The sequence below is a fragment of the Sapajus apella genome, unplaced genomic scaffold (genome assembly GCF_009761245.1).
Source record: "Sapajus apella isolate SASKATOON/1434 unplaced genomic scaffold, GSC_monkey_1.0 scaffold70, whole genome shotgun sequence".
NCBI lineage: Eukaryota > Metazoa > Chordata > Mammalia > Primates > Cebidae > Sapajus > Sapajus apella.
This window is the reverse complement of record NW_022437010.1, coordinates 10,043,318-10,064,097: the sequence shown is the minus strand read 5'-3', so window position 1 is coordinate 10,064,097 and position 20,780 is coordinate 10,043,318. Positions and strand designations below refer to the sequence as shown.

General features: G+C 43.1%; 1 protein-coding gene across 1 annotated transcript; it reads left to right on the top strand.

Annotated features, from left to right (window-relative positions):
- Nucleotides 1-17,784: 17,784 nt before the first annotated feature.
- Nucleotides 17,785-20,438, top strand: FOXQ1 (forkhead box Q1). The gene has a single exon (XM_032250106.1). It carries the CDS (start codon nt 18,377-18,379, stop codon nt 19,583-19,585), a length of 1,209 nt encoding a protein of 402 aa, XP_032105997.1. The 5' UTR covers nt 17,785-18,376; the 3' UTR covers nt 19,586-20,438.
- The last annotated feature ends 342 nt before the right edge of the window (nt 20,439-20,780 follow it).

Sequence of the window (20,780 nt, the reverse complement as noted above, 5' to 3'; positions counted from 1 at the left end):
TATTAAAAAGACAAAAAATAACAATTGTTGATGTGGTTGCAGAGAAAAAGGAATTCTTATACACCATCAGTGGAAATGTAAATTAGCACAGCCCTTATGGAAAATAGTATGGAGGTTCCTCAAAAAATTAAAAATAGAATAATTTTTAAATTTAAAAAAATTAAAAATAGAATAATTTTTAAATTTAAAAAAATTAAAAATAGAATAATTTTTAAATTTAAAAAAATTAAAAATATGATCCAGCAATCCCACTACTGGGTATCTATGCAGAGGAAAGGAAGTCAGCAGGTCAAAGAGATATTCTGCACTGTTCATTGCAGAATTATTCACAATAGCCAAGATTTGAAATCAATGTAGGTACTCCTCAGTGAATGAAGAAAATGTGATACTGTATGACAGGACTTGTACAAATTAATCTGTATTCAGCTGGTTTCATTCTTCTTTATGGCCAAACGGCATTCCATTGCTTATATACAATCCTTAAAGGGCCTTTAAAAATAGTAAAAGATAAAGACAATATCGAAAAGGACCTATGATTTGCTGGAATTGACATCACCCCCAGGGTAAACCATGCAGCCCTCAAACCCATGATTGTTTAATTGTACATTCCCAATGGGATCCTGCACTGCTTCCAGTGCCACAACCAGATCCACACTAAAACCTTAACCCATGAAAATGGAAGGCCAGGGAGGGAGCTGCTAAGCAGCACTGTTAATGCCAACACCCTCTTTACTCAGCTATCAATATAAATTGAAATCTAAAAATCATGAGATATTTTCAATTAAACATATGTATGCTGACATGTGTTTCCCCTTCCCCCAATGAAATATCTAACCTCTCTGTAGGAACTACCACAATTCACTTAGCCCACCTCATTCTAGCCTGAGCCTACTTCTCACCCTAATCTTCCTCATCTGGTTCTAGCCTCAGTCCACCTCTCATTCTAGCCTCTGTTGTGACCAGCTCCTTCTAGGTGCAGCTCCTCAGCACCTCAACCCCAGCCCTCTCTGATGTCTTTCAGGACCTCTAGGTCCTCACACAGGAGAAACCTGGAAGTACAGGTGACCCATTGGGCTACCCTTACCCAACGGGAGATGGAATCATGGAGAAGTCTTCACCCTTCTAGGGAAAAGTGGACAGCTCTTAAATGCATTTCTTAGGGGTCCTTAGGCGGTCTCTGGGAGCTGGTCCACAGGACACACCCTACAGGAGCTTTCCTCCCCTGCCTTCCTCCCCCTGTTCCTGACTTCTGCTCCTTGGCATCATTTCCACGTAAACTACCCCCAGCAGCCCCTTTCAGACTGTGTCTCAGGAAAACCCTAGCCAAGACAAATCACTTCATGCAGTAAAATTTAATGACCATAGTTTTAGAATCAACAAATGGGACATGGCATCTTACAAAAGATGTCTCTGTACCACCTCTCTTCCAGGGAGGCAGATAGGCAGGAAGACCAAGACAGAACATTGAATTGTACAGAATTCCAGAGCATTTCATTAGTTTGTATAATTGCTCAGAGAATTTGAAATAAGGCTATTCCCAAAATCTGAGCGGGATGGCTGCTGTACTTCTTCATGATGGTGAAAATAAAGTTGAGTTTTACTTCCCTTAAGAGAGTGAGACAAAGAAGCAAAGAAAAATCAGGTCTCGTGTGGCAGTATGCCAGGGCCTAGCCACATCAATGCTGAGAGGTTGTCACCACACCTGAGCTTGGATGGCTGAAGTAGCTTTTAAAACATAGTTTCCAGAAAGTTGAGATCAAAATCCCACACTAAACAAATATTTTAACTTGGAGAGAAGACTGTCCTCTAAGGTGTACCTGGAGTGTGTGGAGGAAGGCATACTAATACCACAATACTCTAAAAACAAACAACACAGAGCTTGAGAAACCAAGATTGTGCTTTACCAAATAGACAAAAGATCTTAGGAGCATTCCAGAAGGACAAGGGTTACCTGTAGATCAGTATGAGGAACCGACAGACTGCCCACACAGCTCAGAACCACTTTCAGGAATATGCCCACACACACGACTTACTGAGTGTGCCAGTGAAGACACGCCAACATACAGGCTGGTTGTTCTGCACAGGTGTGGTGAGTAGGGAGACTAAAGAGACCTTCTCCCACTGCGTTTCAGGGCATGGGGCACAGTGTGACACCTCGGAACACTGGAGGAGGGAACCTAGCTAAATGACCCTCTCAAGTCCCTGAATCTTCTGAGCCCCAGTTTCTACGTCCTACAAAATTAGGCTGATAATATCAAAGAAACATCCTAAGAAAGAAGACATGAAAGGGCATTAGAGAAAGTGCTTTGTAGAAATAAATAATCCCATGCTTACTAGTACAAGAGCTGGGACAGACACTCACATTTGCTTAGAAAATCCTATGTTCCTAAATCAGCCCCATAAACTAGCATGAAAGGAAATACTTAAGTAAATGTAGACTACAAACAGCTTGTACATACCCTTAGGCAATACAAAAGCATCCCTGTCTTATGACTAATATGCAAAGCCATTCTTGTCTAACTGAAGGTGATCTAAGTGTGCCTTCTCTCACGGCAGTACCACTTGAACCCAACTTTAGCTGGAGCATAACTTTGAAGTAACATATGGATTAATATAACTGAGGCTGGCCTCCTGCCAACTGGTAAAAATTGGTCAACATTTTCTTTAACAAGTTAAAGAAAACATTCTACTTTTTATTTGAGCTCCAATTTATCATTGTAACTGATATTTTGAAAACAAGAGCACAGCTAGAATAACAGTACCATTTGCATAGTCTAGAAATTGAAACTAGCTAAGGCCCAGTGTCTGATAAATTAGCCAATTAGTGCTTTGATCTAGTTATGGAGCATCAGTGGCTCCTAAGATTACAAAGAGAGAGACAATATGAGCTCCTTTTGTGATGGAAAAGCAAACCAATACCTTTAATGTAGTTTTATTTAAAAAACTGATCTGAATATGATCAAGGCTCTAAATCCAATTACCAATTAACAGGAAATGTATATGGAGGAACATGTTAAAAGACAACATGGGAATGCAATCAGTAAAATCTAGGATGTTGGAAACTATATAAACATTTCAGGTTTTCTTCAACAAAAGAAGATGGAAACAAAAAGAGAGAGAGAGAGTGAAATGTAAAGGATTGACCTAATTTCTCATTAAATAAAGGTAGAAAGATATACTGACCAATATAAGCATGCATACTTTGAGTCCTGATTCAAAATGCATAAAAGGTTTCTAAAATGTGTGACTTTGATCCCTGACCATGAAGAAGAAACTGGCAAAGAATTTCCTTCTCCTCCAAGGCAAAAAGAAAATTATACAAAAATGTTTAAAAACATATTTTTCAGACACAGGATATCAAATAATATAAGACTGTGATCCTAAGAAAAGAAAGCAAAGGAGGTGAGTTTTACAATTGTCCTGGATTTCTGCCTGAAAGCAACTTTCGAACAGCACAAAAGGAACAGGGGAGGCCAGGAAAAGCACCACAATCTCCCTGGGTTGAGGAGAAACAGATCGGCGTTTGGAGAGGCTGATCCAGCTGGAATTGGTAGAGCCAAGTTCAGAGACAAGTGAACTATGGAAAGAAAGAGTTCCAGAAATGTATACAGGTGGCCCTTGAGTCACTGGCCGAATATTAGTCTGTGTATTCATAGGGGGAGGATCCACAAGGCTAGACAAATAACTGAATAACTACAATTGAATCCATTCCCAGACCTGTACAAGGCAGAGAGGCATGCAAATTCTAACCAGCCAGAGCAGACACACCTTTTTGAACACTCAGAGCAATATGTAAAGATGTCAGAAGGATCATACCTTAGTACTAGAGCTAACTTAGCTCTAAAGTACAGACTATTCTAGAATTGCCCAAAAAAGGCTTTAAAGCAAGCCTGGTGAAGATTAATCGGTAAACATATAACTTACCTGTCTGCCAAAACAAATTTCAAAACTTTTTAAGAAAGACAACTGTATCTAAACACTAAGCAACAGAAACTCATAATGTCCTGCATCCAATAAAAAATCATTAGACATGCAAAAAATCAGCAAATTGTGACCCATAATAAGGGGAAAATCAGTCAAAAGAAACAGAGATACATAACAGATGCTGGGAACGGCAGAAAATGATTTTTTAAAAAAGTTATTACAAGTACATTTAAATTTTTTAAAGAAAACATGAATATACTGAAGAGACAAATGAAAAATAATAAAAAGACTAAAATGGAAATTCTAGACAAGAAAAATACAAGTTCTGCAAAGAAGAATTCACTGTACAATCCTAACAGCTGATAGGATGTTCCAAAAGAAAGATCAGTGAAAGTAAAGACACTATCATAGAAACTACTCAACCAACGAGCAGAGGGGAAGAAAGGCAAACAACAAAAACAGAAACTCAGCAACCTGTAGTATAACATCCACCCGTCAAACATACATGTAATTCGAGCCCAAGAAGATAGCGAGGAGGTGGCAAAAACAAAACTTCTGTGATGAAATCATGACTGAAAATTTGCCATTTCTGATGCAAACAATAAACCCACGGATCCAAGAAGCTCAGTGTTATCCAAGACAGATAAACACAAATACCATCATAATCAAATTGCTAAAAGTTATTTATAAGCAGGAAAACTTTTAAGTGACTATATATTTAAATATAAAACATATGTATATTACATATGTATATGTGCACACACAAGTGTATATTTCTGATACATAATGTAACAAAAAGTAGATTCACTGTTGCCTGGGGCTAAGTATGGGGAGCAGAGGGGAGACTGACTATAGGAAGATGAGACAGCTTTTTGTGGAATCAAAATATTCTCTTTTAATTATGATGGTGTTTATAGGAGTGTACACCCTTGTCAAAGTTCATTTGAATGTACTGTTAAAATAGGTAGATCTTATTGTATGTAAAACATACCTTAATGAAATTGTTTTTAAACCATATGGCATTTTTGGGATAAGCGACATTTTGAACATGTACTGAGTATTTGATGACATTAAAAAACTACTGTTAATTGTATGGGTATGAATTAGTTATTACAGTTAAGTTTGTTTTTAAGGGTTCTTCTTGTGAGAAGTGCATAGGGAAATATTTACAGACAAAATTATATGGTGTCAATATTGGTCTTTTTAAAATATAGGCAGCAGGGGAAAGGGAAGATACAGTAATGTTGGTCATCAGTCAATAATTGTTGACGCTGGATATTGAGTACACAGGAACTCATTAAACTATTTTCTCCACTTTTATAAAAACTTGAAACTTTCAACATAAAAAATTCTTTTACATGCTTTAAACATGAATTATGTGGCAAATTATTCAATTAAAAATGTAAACTGAGTAACTTTTTTAAGTGACAGATACTACAGGACATATACAAGCATAAAGAATGGTCTCTTTGGAACCATCATGGAACTCATGATTTAACTCACAATCTAGGAAATGCCAAGTAATAGAAAAAATTATATGATGAGAGTAGAAGAGACCTTTTATGAGTCAGTATTAGGTTCCAAGAGAATTAAACTCCACAATAAGAGATTTAGATAAGATAGAGGTTTCTTTGTCTCTAAGATAAAAATCTGGAAATAGGCCACCAGAATTGGTAGCACTGTCAGAGCCAACAGAGCTGGCACCTGCAACAATGCAGTTCACAATCATTATCTCATTTAACCTTTTTCCAGCACAGTAAAGAAGATACTGCCCAAGGTCAAATCTAAATGTCAGGATTTGATCCTGGATCTGAAATATTTTTCATGAAAAGAATTACAAAATAACACCCTCACATTTTTCCTTATTGCTTCACCATTGATATTCAGTTTAATTTCACCAAGATTAAAGAATTAGATAGCCAGGTGTGGTGGTTCAGGCCTGTAATCCCAGCATTTGGGAGGTCATGGTGGGCAGATCACAAAATCAGGAGACATAGATCATCCTGGTTAACACGGTGAAACCCTGTCTCTACTAAAACTACAAAGCAAAAAATCAGCCAGGCATGGTGGCACGCACCTGTAGTCCCAGCTACTCAGGAGGCTGAGGTAGGAGAATTGCTTGAACCCGGGAGGCAGAGGTTGCAGTGAGCCGAGATCGCATCACTTCACTCCAGCCTGGGCGACAGAGAAAGACTCTATCTCAAAAAAAAATTAAAAAATAAAAAAAAAAAAGAATTAGATAGAGGCTTTGTTAAAATTTTGAACTTTTTAATACTCTTGAATACACCATTATTCTTCATTAAGTCCAATTGCATATCATAATTTGCACATTCTTCTCTATTAATGTAGTATCACTACCACTAGTCTAATATTTATTAGCCAAGATCAGGATAATTTTCTACTTCAAAGAAAATTACCTAGCTCAAAAAACAATACAGCTTAAATGAAAATAAAGGGGAAGAAAAATAATTCAAACTCTTTGATAGGGAATCTTTAAATGGTAAAACTATAGATTGATTACAATCATTCCCTGAGAGGGCATATTGGTTGAACAAAGAATAGCTTGATTCTAATCTGGCCTGACAACAAAGTTGGCCCCATAGATTGTAAGTGAATGGTAAAGGCAATGTACAAACAAAACAAAACCAAACAAAAAAACTTACCTGTAAAGGACTTTGAAAGCTATGGATGTAGGCTTGAGGTGCAGTTCTATTTGTATATGAAAGTAACAGTAATATGAATAGATGCCTGCATTCCTATAGCTTGGAAAGAACTTGGCAAAGAAGTTATAGGAATTTCACTAAGCTCAAAAGGCAGAATTACTGCAAAATATTGCCAGTATTATGTAAGACAGGTTATTTATATTTTTGCAAGCAAATATAATGGTAAATTAGTCTACTTTGCCAGCATGGATTCTAAGCATTATACTCAGTGTTAAAATTCTGCCCATTTAGTGATGTAGCCTTATATAATTCGATCAACCCTTTCCAGGTAGTCAGAGTGTACCAACAGACTGGTGTACAATCTCCTTTAGGTAATAATACAACCTCCATCTTTGAAGGCTGAGTTAATTAGAAAGTAGCTGACAACTTCTTGAAAGGCAATCACGTCTTCTCCAGGCTAAATTTGAACCACAAAGTCCCAGGCTCACAGGATCATTTATGAAAGGGATAAAGGAGACCTCAGAATAGGTGGATTTGGGCTTAGCATCAGAATCTGCCAAAGAACAAATTAGGAATAATGTAGAAATCAGATTTCAAGCCATGCTTAGAAAGCCATACCCTAATATTTTTAACACAGACACCATAAGTTTATTCTTTATTTATTGATCCTCTAAAACTAGAATGCCCATAGAATTTATTGTCCCAAGGTGCTTTTAAAAAGGGAACAGGACCATTTTAATAATGGCACAGAGGCAACACATGGACACTGTTCGGAGCAACTGAGATGTATAGTCAGGCTGTCTAAAACCATAGCATGCACTATGATCAAGTTGGATTTATTCCAGGGATGCAAGGATGGCTCAATATATGCAAATCAATGAATATGATTCACCACATAAACAGAATTAAAAACAAAAACCATATGATCATCTCAATAGATGCAGAAAAGCATTTGATAAAATTCAGAATCCCTTCATGATAAAAACCCTCAACAAACTAGGCATAGAAGGAACATACCTCAAAATAACAAAAGCCGTATACAACAAACCTATAGCCAACATCATACTGAATGGGGGAAAGTTGAAAGTATTCCCCCTAAGAATTAAAACAAGACAAAGATGCCCATTTTGACCACTTTTATTCAACATAGCATTGGAAGTTCTACCCAGAGCAATCAGGCAAGAGAAAGAAATAAAAGGCATCCTTGGAAAAGAGGAAGTCAAATTATCTCTGTTTGCTGATGATATGATCTTATATTTAGAAAATCCTAAAGACTCCTTCAACTACCACTAGATTCAATAAATGAATTCAGTCACGTTTCTGGATACAAAATCAACACACAAAAATCAGCAGCATTTCTATACACCAATAACGACCAAGCTGAGAACCAAATCAAGGACTCAACCCCATTTAAAATAGCTACCAAAAAAAAAGTAAAATACTTAGGAATACATTTAAAGAAGGAGATGAAAGATCTCTACTAAGAAAACTATAAAACATTGAAAAAATAAATTGTAGATGACACAAACAAATGAAAAACCATCCCATGCTCTTGGATTGGAAGAATCATTATTGTTAAGAAGACCATACTGCCCAAAGCAATCTATAGATTCAATGCAATTCCTATCAAAATATCAACATAATTTTTCACAAAATTGGGGGAAAAAATCCTAAAATTCATATGGGACCAAAGTACCCAAATAACCAAAGCAATCCTAAGTAAAAAGAACAAACCTAGAGGCATCACATTATCTAACTTCAAATTATACTACAAGGCTATAGTGACCAAAACAGTATGGTACTGGTTTAAAAACAGATACATAGATCAATGAAATGGAATAGAAAACCCAGAAATGAAGCCACATACCTAAAACTAACTGATCTTCTACAAAGGCAGCAAGAACATACACTGGGGAAAGGATGTCCTATTCAATAAATGATGCCAGGTGCTAGAAAACTTGGATAGCCAGATGCATAAGTATAGGACCTATATCTCTCATCATACACAAAAATTAACGCAAGATGGATTAAAGGCTTAAATGTAAGATCTGAAACTATAAAAATTCTAGAAGAAAACCTAGGAAAAACTTTTTTTAAAAAAAGAGATGGGGTCTCCCTCTCACACCCAGAATAAAGTGCAGTGGGACAAAAGTGGTTCTCTGCAACCTCAACTCCCTGGGCTCAAACAATTCTCTTGCCTCAGACTGTTGAGTAGCTAGAACTACAGGTGCACACCACCATGCCTGGCTAATTTTTTTAAATTTTTTTGTAGAGACAGGGTCTTACTATGTTGCCTAGGCTGCTCTTGAACTCCTGGGCTCAAGAAATCCTCTCACCTCAGCCTTTAAAGTGCTGAAATTAGAGGTAAGAACCACTACACCTGGCCAAAAAAACTCTTCTGAATATTGGCGTAGGCAAAGAATTCACAATTAAGACTTCAAAAACAAATGCAACAAAAACAAAAATAGCAAATGGGACTTAATTAAACCTAAAAAAGCTTCTGCACAGGAAAATACATAATTAACAGAGTTAGTAGACCACCTACAGAATGGGAGAAAATATTGGCAAATTATGAATCCAACAAAGGACAAATATCTAGAATCCATAAGGAGCTCAAACAACTCAACAAGAAAAAGACAAATAACCTCATTAAAATGTGGTCAAAGGACACGAACAGACAGTTTTCAAAAGAAGACATACATATGGCCAATAAGCATATTTTTAAAATGCTCAACATCACTAATCATCAGAGATAATATGAAATAAAACCACAATGAGAGATCATCTTATACTAGTCAGGATGGCTATTATAAAAAAGTCAGAAAATAACAGATGGTGAAGATGTGCAGAAAAGGGAATGCTGATATACTATTAGTGGAAATGTGAATTAGTACGAGTTTTATGGAAAATAGTGAGGAGATTTTTCAAAGGACTAAAAATCGAATTACCATTTGATTCAGCAATCTCACTAATGAGTAACTAACGAAAAGAAAAGAAATTATTATATAAAAAGGTATCTGCAATCATATGTTTATCACAGCACTATTCATAATAGTAAAGATATAGAACCAACTTAAGTGTCCATCAATGTCTAATTGGATAAAGAAAATGTGGTATATACATAGCATGGAATACTAGCCATAAAAACAAATGAAATCATGTCTTTTGCAGCAACATCAATGGAACTGGAGGCCATTATATTAAGTAAAATAACTCAGAAGCTGAAAGTCAAATAACACGTGTTCTCATTCATGTGTGGGAGCTAACTAATGTGTATATATGGACACAGTGGAACTAATAGACATTAGAGACTCAGAAAGGTGGGAGGAAAGTAGGTAAGGGCTGAAAAATGACCTAATGGGTACAGTGTTCACTGTTTGAGTAATGGTTACACTAAAAGCCTAGACCACACTACTACTAAATATATCCATGTAACAAAACTTCACACCTATCCTCAAATCAATAAAAGTAAAAAATATACAATTTTTAAAAAATAAATAAAACTACAAAGTGTTCTCCTGAACAACTGGGCATATCATTTTACAAAGACCTTGTGTGTACCATGCAACATGTACCACCCGCACAGCTTCTATTTTCACTTGCCAAGGTCTTCACATTCTGATATCGATGCCCAGATAGCACCACTGACTTCTGATAATTTCAGAATACTGTTCTACCTCATGTATGCCCAGCATATCTCTGGGCCATGCTGTTTTTATGTATGTTCTTGCCTCTGGTTTACATGGAGACATAGGCCATATAACAGGAAATGTCATTAAGTCAGAGGACAGTACAAGTGAGGACCTCAAGGCCATTCCAACCATACATGGTTGTCCATTTTTACAGGTCATGTATCTCTCCTACCATCTTTGAAGTCATAAAGCTGAATGAAAAAATCAATACATTTCCTTCAAAGTCAGAAAATTCTGTGCTCAATTAACAGTCAAAATATTATCTTCCAAATAAGACTATCTCTATATACTGCCAGGATTTAGAGTGATCGCCAGGATTTTTTGAAAAGTTAAGAAGATGAAGTAGATAGAACTAACTGTATATAAAATTTTAACACTACCTACACGGAGGGATATATAAATACATCTATGTTGGCTTGGTTATTTTAAATAGAAGTATGTTATGGGCTGAGTTGTGTCCTCTCAAAATGTGTATGTTGAAGTCCTAACCCCCAGTACCTCAGTACTGTATTGCATTGGAGATAAGGTCTTTAAAGAAGTAATGAAATTAAAATGAGGGGCCTTTACGGTGGGCCTCAATCCAATCTGACTGCTGTCCTTAAAAGAAAAGGAAATGTGGATACACAGAGAAACACCAAAGGTGCACATGCACAAAGGGAAGACCGTGTAAGGACACAGAGAGACGGCAGCCAGCCAAGGAGAGAGATCCCAGGTGAAGCCAACACCTTGATCTTGCATTTTCAGCCTCCAGAGCTGTAAGAAAACAAATTTCTGGACCAGGCACAGTGGCTCATGTCTGTAATACCAACACCTTGGGTGGCTGAGATGAGTGCATCACTTGAGACCAGCCTGGCCTACATGGCAAAACCCTGTCTCTACTAAAACTACAAAAATTAGATGGGTGTGGTGGCGGACACCTGTAATCCCAGTAGCTGGGAAAGCTGAGGCAGGAGAATCACTGTGACCCCAGGAGGTGGAGGTTGCAATGAGCCAAGATCATGCCATTGCGCCATTGTACCCCAGCCTGGGCGACAAGAGCAAAACTCCATTTCCAAAAAAAAAAGAAAAAGAAAACAAATTTTCTATGGGCTAAGGTAACCAGTCTGTGATATTTTGTTTGGCAGCTCTAGCAAACTAATATAAAGAGTAATTTTTAAAGTTTTATCAAATGGTTACCTATAGGATGGAGGAGGGAGCAAAATGGGAAAAAATATTGATGAAAACTAAATTTCCCTGAATATGCTTCATGTTATAACTTTGACTTTAAAACCAGGTCAATATTCAAGCCAGGTACAGTGGCACATACCTGTTGTCCCAGCTACTCAAGGGGCTGAGGTAGAAGGATAGCTTGAGCCTAGAAGTTTGAGACCAGCCTGGGTAACGTAGAGATATTCTGTGTCTTAAGAAAAAAAAAAAAAAAAGTCAAATACTTGTTAAATAAATGAAGGAAATAAAAAATGAAATACACCAGATGATGCTAACTAAAGGCTATAGTTTAAATGTGCTCCCCAAAGTTTGTCTTGAAAACTTAATTGCCATTGCAAATACTGTTAAGAGGTGGGGTCTTTAAGAAGTAAGTAGGCCATGAGGGCTCTACCTTCATGAATGAATTAATGTTGTTATTGTGGGAATGGGGTTCCTGATAATTTTGGCCCCCTTCTTCCCTCCCATCCTTGTGCTCACTTCCACCTTCAGCCCTGCCATCATGGAATGACTGTTACCAGATGCTGATGTCATGCTCTTGGACTTCCGAGTCTCCAGAACTGTAAGAAATAAACATCTTTTCTTTATCAATTACTCAGTCTTAGGTATTCTGTTACAGCGACAGAAAGTGGACTAAGACACTGAATATCAAGTTGATGGCTTAATGACTGGAGAATAATTATCTCGAATTAATTTAAAATTTGGTAATTTGTGTAGATGGTGGAATATATACCCTAAGGGCCAAAAAACAAAAAACAAAAACAAAGTCCACAAGTATAATTTTGAACTGTTTTCAGTTATCACATTGTTAGTAATAAAACAGCAATTGATATTCTAAAATAATATAATAGAAAGATTGAGATATACATACACACAGTGATGATAAAGCAAATAAGTAATTACATTGATGTGATTGATATTCAGCATAGAGACACATGTTAAATTGAAAAATCTCCTAGAAACAATAAACAACCCCAGGATCGATGAATGGTATTCTCAATGAATACTATTTATTATGCCATTCTCTTTACTTGTACATACTTTAAATCTTCCATACTAAAACCTATATAGATGGATGGATGAACAGATAGGTAGGTAGACAGACAGACTGACAGACAGACAGACAGACAGACAGACAGATAGATGATAGATAGATAGATAGATAGATAGGTAGATAGACAGATAGATAATTCTCCTTACATTGTTCCTACATGATTTACTAGCATGGGTTTTACTCTGGGTAACCCAACTGTGCATTCAACTCCTGCTTACATGTTGAATAAGGGCCCTGTTCACAGTTGAAGCAAGGGCTTCTGACTTTTCTTATTATTTCTGGAACACCAGCTAGGTATTGGCCATAGACTAGGATTAAATGACCCCAAGAAATTTCTCATTCCTCCAGGGACTATTTTTCACTTTTCCAGTTTTTACCCAAAAAGTTTGCTTGATTAATGCCGGAGAATTTGCCTATGTGGGCTTACAAAGATAGTATATCCCTCTAAAATGAACTCCCAAGTATGAAAGGGAATGAGAGACATAAAGAACATTTAATAAGGGCCTAGAACCTAGTAGTTCAGTTTTTAAAATCCTTATGACTATTATTCCTATAGATTAAAAAAAGATGAGGTCTAGGAACTTGCCTGGTAGAGGAGAAATACAAACCCAAGGTTACCTGTCTCCAAAGTCTACACCTACCTAGAGTGGCAATGCCTTCTCTGGAGTTAAATGGGAGAGTTCACCCCTGTATCCACTCCAAATGCATAAACCTAGATTGTGGGTCCAGGTTTGAGGGTGTACTGGCCAAGACAAGGGACACAGATCCCTCACCAGCTCCATGGTCCCTGTAAGGACTCTGTTTTGTTTGTATATCTTCATATTCATATATCCAAACTGGGTCTCATTTTCCGCTTGCCCCTCTTTTGCCCAGAGTTGTATGACAGCAAGATGATGGAGCTCTCTCCAAGGATGTGAGTCAGTTCTCTTCACAGAAAGACAGTCGCCTTCCTTTGACACATAACAGGGAAGGTCTGATTTTTAATTTACTGTGGATGGTTACAGCCTTAAAGTTAAAAAGAGAGGACTGGATAACTCATTGCAAACAGAAGTTAAATATTCTTGTTCTGCTTGTAAAACTCAAAATTTAAAGAACTTCAGGTAAGAGAAACTGGACTAAAACTAGACAATGAGGGTTCCTAAGACGTAGCCAGTTCTGAAGAATGGACTCCATGATCCCATTATCTAAGCTGTCACCTGGTTGTAACAAATCAGTCCTAGGATTTTCCTTCACGCATTGAAGGAAATGCAGCACACAGTGCTAGAGTGTGCAGGATTTCGTCTCTGAGTGGCAAAATCAGGGAGCTTTCTCAGTGACCCCTAATCGTCATCGTACTGTAGATGATCTAGCTTTGTATCTGCACATCTTTGCCCTTCCTTTTATCTTTCTTTCTCTCTTTTCCACCATTATCAGGCCTGCCTCCCTGCCTCTCTCCACTCCTCAGGACCTACCACCAAACAACTACTTAATTCAATGAGTATCCAGTGGCTTTCTTGCTGCTTGTAATCCCTGAGCTCTCAAAAGGAAGCTTCAAGCACATCCCTTGGTTTTGCACCTGGAGAATGATGCCCAGCCAAATCCTGGGATTCTTGGGTTAAACCACGCCCACTGGTCAGGGGACCAAAAGAAGAGTGTTCACACATGGTAAATGTACAAACAAACAAGCCTGACCCTATGAAAACACTTTTGGAAAGAAGTAAAAATATAGATATGTAACAATGCCTAAGTTTCCTCTTTCTACTCCCACACCCACCTTTAATCTCTGCATGATTCTGCCAGTGTTTAGCATCTACCAAAAGAATAAACCAGACCATTTCATGGTCTAGAACAGAGGACAAAGCACTCCTTTTCTTCTCATGTGTTTTCACTGAAAGGAAAGGTAAAGAGTTGGGCTTTAACCTGTAGAGGACCTTCACTGCCACCTGACCTCGAGCCCCAAGTCAGGGTCCTCTCCATGCCCCAAGGGAGAAACTGCAGGGATTCAAAGCCCTGCATTTTGCCCTGGGAGTCTCAACATTAGCCTGGTCTCTAAGCCTCAGGCTCTTCAATTCTTAACAGCATTATACTGTAGATTTATCCAGAGTCCCAGGTCCCCAAAGGAAGGCAATTTTAAGTTTACCCTCTCTTCAGATCCAGAGGTTAACATGGCAAGAAATTCAAAGCTGTTTCCAGGTTGCCAGGTGGATGTGATCAAGATTGTTCTGTAGTCCCTTTGGGATGAGAGTTTGCGTGCTCTTCTAATGCACAGGGCAAGTCATCAATATTTCCACAGGGAATCACCTTAGGTATTTTAGGAATTAAGTTATTTTCTTCCCAAGATTAGTGTTTAGGAACTGGGTCAGTGAAGCACTATCAAATTATGGATAGTGTTAAATTTGCAGATAGTTTCTATAAATTAAGTTAGTTCTTGGCGCCCAGAGATACACGCACTATCTTCCTTTGCCTAAAATCGCCACTTGAGAGGTCATGAGATCATGGAAATGTGAACTTATCCTTTCCCATAATTTATTCACTTATCTCCATGGAAATTAAAGGGCAAGGCGGGAAATGAGCTAATAGGTGTTTCTTACCCACAAGTATTTGGTCAAGCTCCACTAGCAGGCATTTATTATTAACCCATCAATGTACTCCCCCAAGGACTGGGAATTAAGGGGCAGAAATATCCAAGCATTTCTGGGAAACTTTTAAAAAAAAGCACATGACTTTTTGCAGTATCTGGTCTCTTCAACTGTACTCAGCCTGAGTGGAGGATTGAGCCTCAGTTGAGGCGAGGCTGTTGTGGACAGACATACCTTTCTCCATACATTCCCGGTTTCCCAGCTGTAAAACAACAGCTAAAATGGATACTGACATCAACCACAAATGGAAAGAGCAGTTTGATTTCCAGTTTTAACAGAAGACAATGATTTTATCCTCAGCAAATGGCACATTCATGTGGCAAGGATAGGGGAATATAGCCATCAAGAAAAACAGAAAAAAATTCCTGCTCTAGTGGAGCTTCCATTCCAGCTGAGGTAGGGTTTTTGTTTACCCTATCCAGGTGGTCCGTGGCCTGCCATGCCCGTGCAGAGGTCTTCCTTCTCAAAGTCCACTTAGGTGGCTGCAAGCAGCCTCTCACCTGCCCATTCCCTAAGTCACTCTAAAAATAGAAAAGTGTTTCCAGCTGAGAATTCACCCACCTCCACCTCAATCTGTTGTCCCCAACCTTTTCAGGCTCCAAACCTGCAGACAGCAGCCCACATTATAGGCATAATAGGTGGGTCAGGTCCTTGCCACAAATGAGATTAGGGTAAGAAGAGGGTCCCCTGCAGCTGGGGAGGAGAGGAGGTTGGGAAAGAAAGGAGGAAAGTGGGACATGGAGGTGAAGTAAGCCACCTTCCCTGGCGGCAACCAACACTCCTTGGTGGCAGGATACCTTGGCCCTGAAGTCTCAAAGAGACCTCCCTTGGACTCTGTAGTGACCACAGGTCCCACCTTGGATTTACATTCCCCATCAAATAGTCATGTGCCCTCCTACCCTGCCCAACCCCAGCTTCAAGAGAGGATGACATTAATTACGAATGCCTTTTATCCCTGGCCAAATCCATGCCTCTTTACGTTGCTCTCTCTTGCCCTCTCTCTATATATATATACATATATAGATAGATAGATATATAGATAGATAGATAGATATTGTCCCATCCCACTTCCATCCCCAGGGAACCATCAACTCTAAGGCTAGAGCTGAGCAAACCCCTCCAGAACAGCTCGCCTCCCAAAAAGAAGCCATTGCCCACCTGGCTCCCAAGGCGCATACTTCTGTCAGTCTAATCTCCGAACGCGATGCTTCCCCAAATACAAGAATAACAGAGCTGTGAATGGGACTGTCATGTTGCCCGCCCCATTGTGAATGCCTTCAAAACTCCCTGAATAAAGATAAGAGAGGATTGTGTACGTTTTCTACACAAATGGTGGAAAGTAATAAAATAAACATCAAAGGTGAGCTCCCACCTACTCAAGGCTCCGTCGCTTTGTGCAACAAAGGCAGGAAAAAGGAGGAAACTCGGCGTGGCAGGGCAGCGGGCTGGAAGTGCACCATCCCGGGGCCGGGGCACCCGCTCCCTGGACTAATGACGCCGCGTGGAGATCACGCCCCGGGCGCCCTGGAGTGGGGAACGGTCCCCCTTTTCGAGACGGCCCGACACCGGTGCCAGTGAGGTCACAGCAAAAGTCCCAAAGGAAGATTGGAAACACGTGGCCGTGAACCCGCTGTGTTCTTGCCACCGCCCCCGGGAACACGCCCTCCCCGTCGTTCCTGTTGACTGTCAGATCCCGGGAACAGAGCGGCTGAGCTCGGCGTCTGAGGCTTCCGCAGGGACACAAGTGCAGGCAGATTCCGTCACCCCGCGCCAGACACAGCCGCCCCAGGGTTAGAGGAGGACGCTGCTGTCCTCCCCCAGAAGCCACCAGCCAGATAAAGACAAAAGAAAAGTGAAAGTCGGAGCCCATTTAGTAAGCAAGAGTCAAGGTCATCCAAAAAGATGAATTCAAGAATAGAATTTCAAGTCCAGGAGTGTATTCATTAAAACAACAGGAAGAGACAAGATGGTTCTTGAAAGGAGCTCACAGGAAGGGGCACGGCACAAGGCTCCCGAAGGAGGTCACCGCAGTGTCCTGTGCGCCTTCTGTTCAGCACCTCTGCAGTGACAAGAGGAGTTTGCTTTCCTAATTAGCATCGTTTTCACTACTACAGAAGCACACAGGCCGCGTGCAGCTTAGGCCCCAGCAAAGTCCCTGCTCCCCTGGGCCCAGCCCCTTCAGGTGCCCTCCTAGCGGAACCGTGGCGTGTCCCCCCAGCCAGGCGCACTCGCCCAAGTCGCTTCTCCTAACTCCAGGGCGCAGAGAGCCCTCGCGGCCTGCCAGGGGCTGGGGCCCACACCTGAGCGGAGGAGCCGGCGGGCGGGGCGGCCCCGCGCGCTCACACACGCACTTTCACAGACACGCGCACATCCACAGCGCCGCGCGCGCTCCCCATTGGCGGGAGGAGGAGGGCGGGGCCGACAGACCCAAAACAAACAACCTGCGTCCAGCGAGTTTGCGGCCGCGCGGCAGCGTGGCCTCCGCCTGGTGCGCGCCCGCTGGAGAGCTAGGGAGCTGCCGCCACCCCGGCCACCTAGTTCCCCCACCCCTCGCCGTCCGCGCCCAGGCCCCGCCCCCGCGGAGCTGGCGCAGGGTTATATTGGGCCGGCCCGAAGGTGGAGGGGAGACGCAGCCGCGGCTGGCCAGCGCGGAGATGCTGCCCCTGAGGTCCGGGGCAGGAAGGCGGCCGCGGGCGCAGTGGCCTCAGGGACTCGCCTCCGCAGGCGCTCAAGGCTGAAGGCGCCGGACCCTCCCCCACGGTGGCACACACATCATCTGGCACCATTTCCGGGCCCCGAGAACGCCCGCACGGGACCCGAGATCGCTGGTGAAGAATCCCTCCTAGGCTCCTTTAAGGTGCAGCAGATGCGCACGCTGCTTCCCTCCAGCAGGAAAGCCTTCTGAGTCCGGCGCGCTTGGGCACCCGAGGGTGGAACTGCGGCCCCTGCACACACTCACCCCAAAGTCTCAACCTCGAACCGTAGGCGACACCCATCCAACTCCTCCCTCTCCGCCCCTTAGTCCACCCAACACTCACAGCCCCTCCAAAGAAAAAGCCGAGCGAAAGAGGACTGTGTCTCGCAAGACAAGAAGGAGCTCGCGGGAGAGAAGGGCGAAGACCCCCAGGCTAGGATTGCCATCCCCTTCCCCAGCACCAGCTTCCCTACTAGGACGCGAGAACGAAGAGGATACGACGCCGATCAGGGACTGGGTGCGCGGGCATGAAGTTGGAAGTGTTCGCGCCCCGCACGGCCCACGGGGACAAGCCGGCCAGTGACCTGGAGGGCGCGGGCGGCAGCGACGCGCCGTCCCCGCTGTCGGCGGCAGGAGATGACTCCCTGGGCTCCGATGGGGACTGCGCGGCCAACAGCCCGGCTGCGGTCGGCGGCGCCAGGGATCCGCCGGGCGGCGGCGAACAGAGCGCGGGCGGCGGGCCGGGCGCGGAGGAGGAGAGCCGGGTAGCAGCGGCGGCGGCGGCGGGGGGCGCGGAGGCCGGGGCTCCGGGGCCTGGCGCGGGCGGCGCGGGGAGCGGCGACGGCGCGCGCAACAAGCCGTACACGCGGCGACCGAAGCCTCCGTACTCGTACATCGCGCTTATCGCCATGGCCATCCGCGACTCGGCTGGCGGGCGCCTGACGCTGGCGGAGATCAACGAGTACCTCATGGGCAAGTTCCCCTTTTTCCGCGGCAGCTACACGGGCTGGCGCAACTCGGTGCGCCACAACCTCTCGCTCAACGACTGCTTCGTCAAGGTGCTGCGCGACCCCTCGCGGCCCTGGGGCAAGGACAACTACTGGATGCTCAACCCCAACAGCGAGTACACCTTCGCCGACGGGGTCTTCCGCCGCCGCCGCAAGCGCCTCAGCCACCGCGCGCCCGCCCCCGCGCCCGGGCTGCAGCCCGAGGAGGTCCCGGGCCGCCCAGCCGCCCCGCCGCCAGCGCCCGCCGCCCCGGCGTCGCCCCCCACGCGCTCGCCCGCCCGCCAGGAGGAGCGCGCCAGCCCCGCGGGCAAGTTCTCCAGCTCCTTCGCCATCGACAGCATCCTCAGCAAGCCCTTCCGCAGTCGCCGCCTCAGGGACACGGCCCCCGGGACGCCGCTGCCGTGGGGCGTCGCGCCCTGCCCGCCGCTGCCCGCGTTCCCCGCTCTCCTCCCTGCGGCGCCCGGCCGGGCCCTGCTGCCGCTCTGCGCGTACGGCGCAGGCGAGCCAGCGTTGCTCGGCACGCGGGGGGCAGAGGTGCCGCCGGCCGCGCCGCCCCTCCTGCTCGCACCCCTCTCGGCCGCCGGGGGCCCAGCCAAGCCGCTCCGAGGCCCGGCAGCCGGCGGCGCGCACCTGTACTGCCCCCTGCGGCTGCCCGCGGCCCTGCAGGCTGCTTCGGCCCGCCGCCCCGGCCCGCACCTGCCGTACCCGGTGGAGACGCTCCTGGCCTGAGCCGCGCCGCTGGGCCCGGGAAAGCGGAGTCTGCGCTGTCGGTGAGGCGGGAACGCAGGCCAGCGGACTTTGCACTTTCAATTCAGAGGAAAATGAATTTTAAAAATCTCCATCAAACGTGCCTTAAAGCTAAAGCATTTTGACAGGAGTGTTTTAACTTAGTCCAGGATATTTTCCTTTGTCTTTTATAACTTTACGGAGGACCAAAGCAATTCTTGTTTTAGTTTCTTGGCGAAGCCTGCCCCTCCCACCCTTCATAAGGATTTTTTTTGTGTGTGTGTCTTTCTTTAACGCCCAGGCTTCCCCTTATTCCTACTGTTTTTGTCGCACCTTCCACTGATTTACGTCCCTCCCCTCCCCGCTAAGTACATCAGGGAACCTTTCCACACTATAAAGGATATGACTACTGTTCGGGGTTTCTGAGCCCCCATCCGTGTACGTATGTGGCATTTACAGGTATGACTGAGTGTAAGAGAGATGTCAGAGACTCTTCAGTCATTTCTTGCTATTGACCAATGCTTCACTGTGCCAAAAGAGAAAAAAAAAATGTTGGCTTTTGTAATTAAATTATTTATATATTTTTGAAACCTGAATTGAAAATGTTGCAGGCAACGGGCGACAGCTTTATTAGTGGTTCTCTAACTGTGGTCTCTTTGGGCCAACCAATTTCTTTAGAGGGAAAGCTGATTATGTATGAGGGGTGCCAGGACCACTGCCACTTGAAAGCAAGTGTGATTTTTATTTTTAATATTATTTTATTTGTGTCTGTGTACATATTCATGTATAAATGTTATGAAACCCAAGCATAGTTCTTATTTTTTAATAAAACTCGCAACTGACTTAACACATTGTGGTGATAGGTTGGAAGTGGAGAGATTTTTACACCCTCTCCCCTCAAAAATGGGCTCAGGTTTGCGTCTCAAGAAACTTCCTTTGGAGATCAAAATATTTTCCTGAATAATTTGATAAAGGTATTATAGTATGGACTTGCAGATTTCCTTACGAGATATACTGCTGCACAAATTTCCAGACAGGACTTTCCATTCATGGGCTTTTTAAAACTTGAAAAGCAATTACTCCTTTAATTCTAATTAGTCGCCTAAGCACTACCAGAACAAACGAGAGGAAAGTGTCCCTCTCTCCCCCAAGAATTCTTTAGCAGGCAAATTGAGCTCTTAACAAGCCTAGAGTCAAG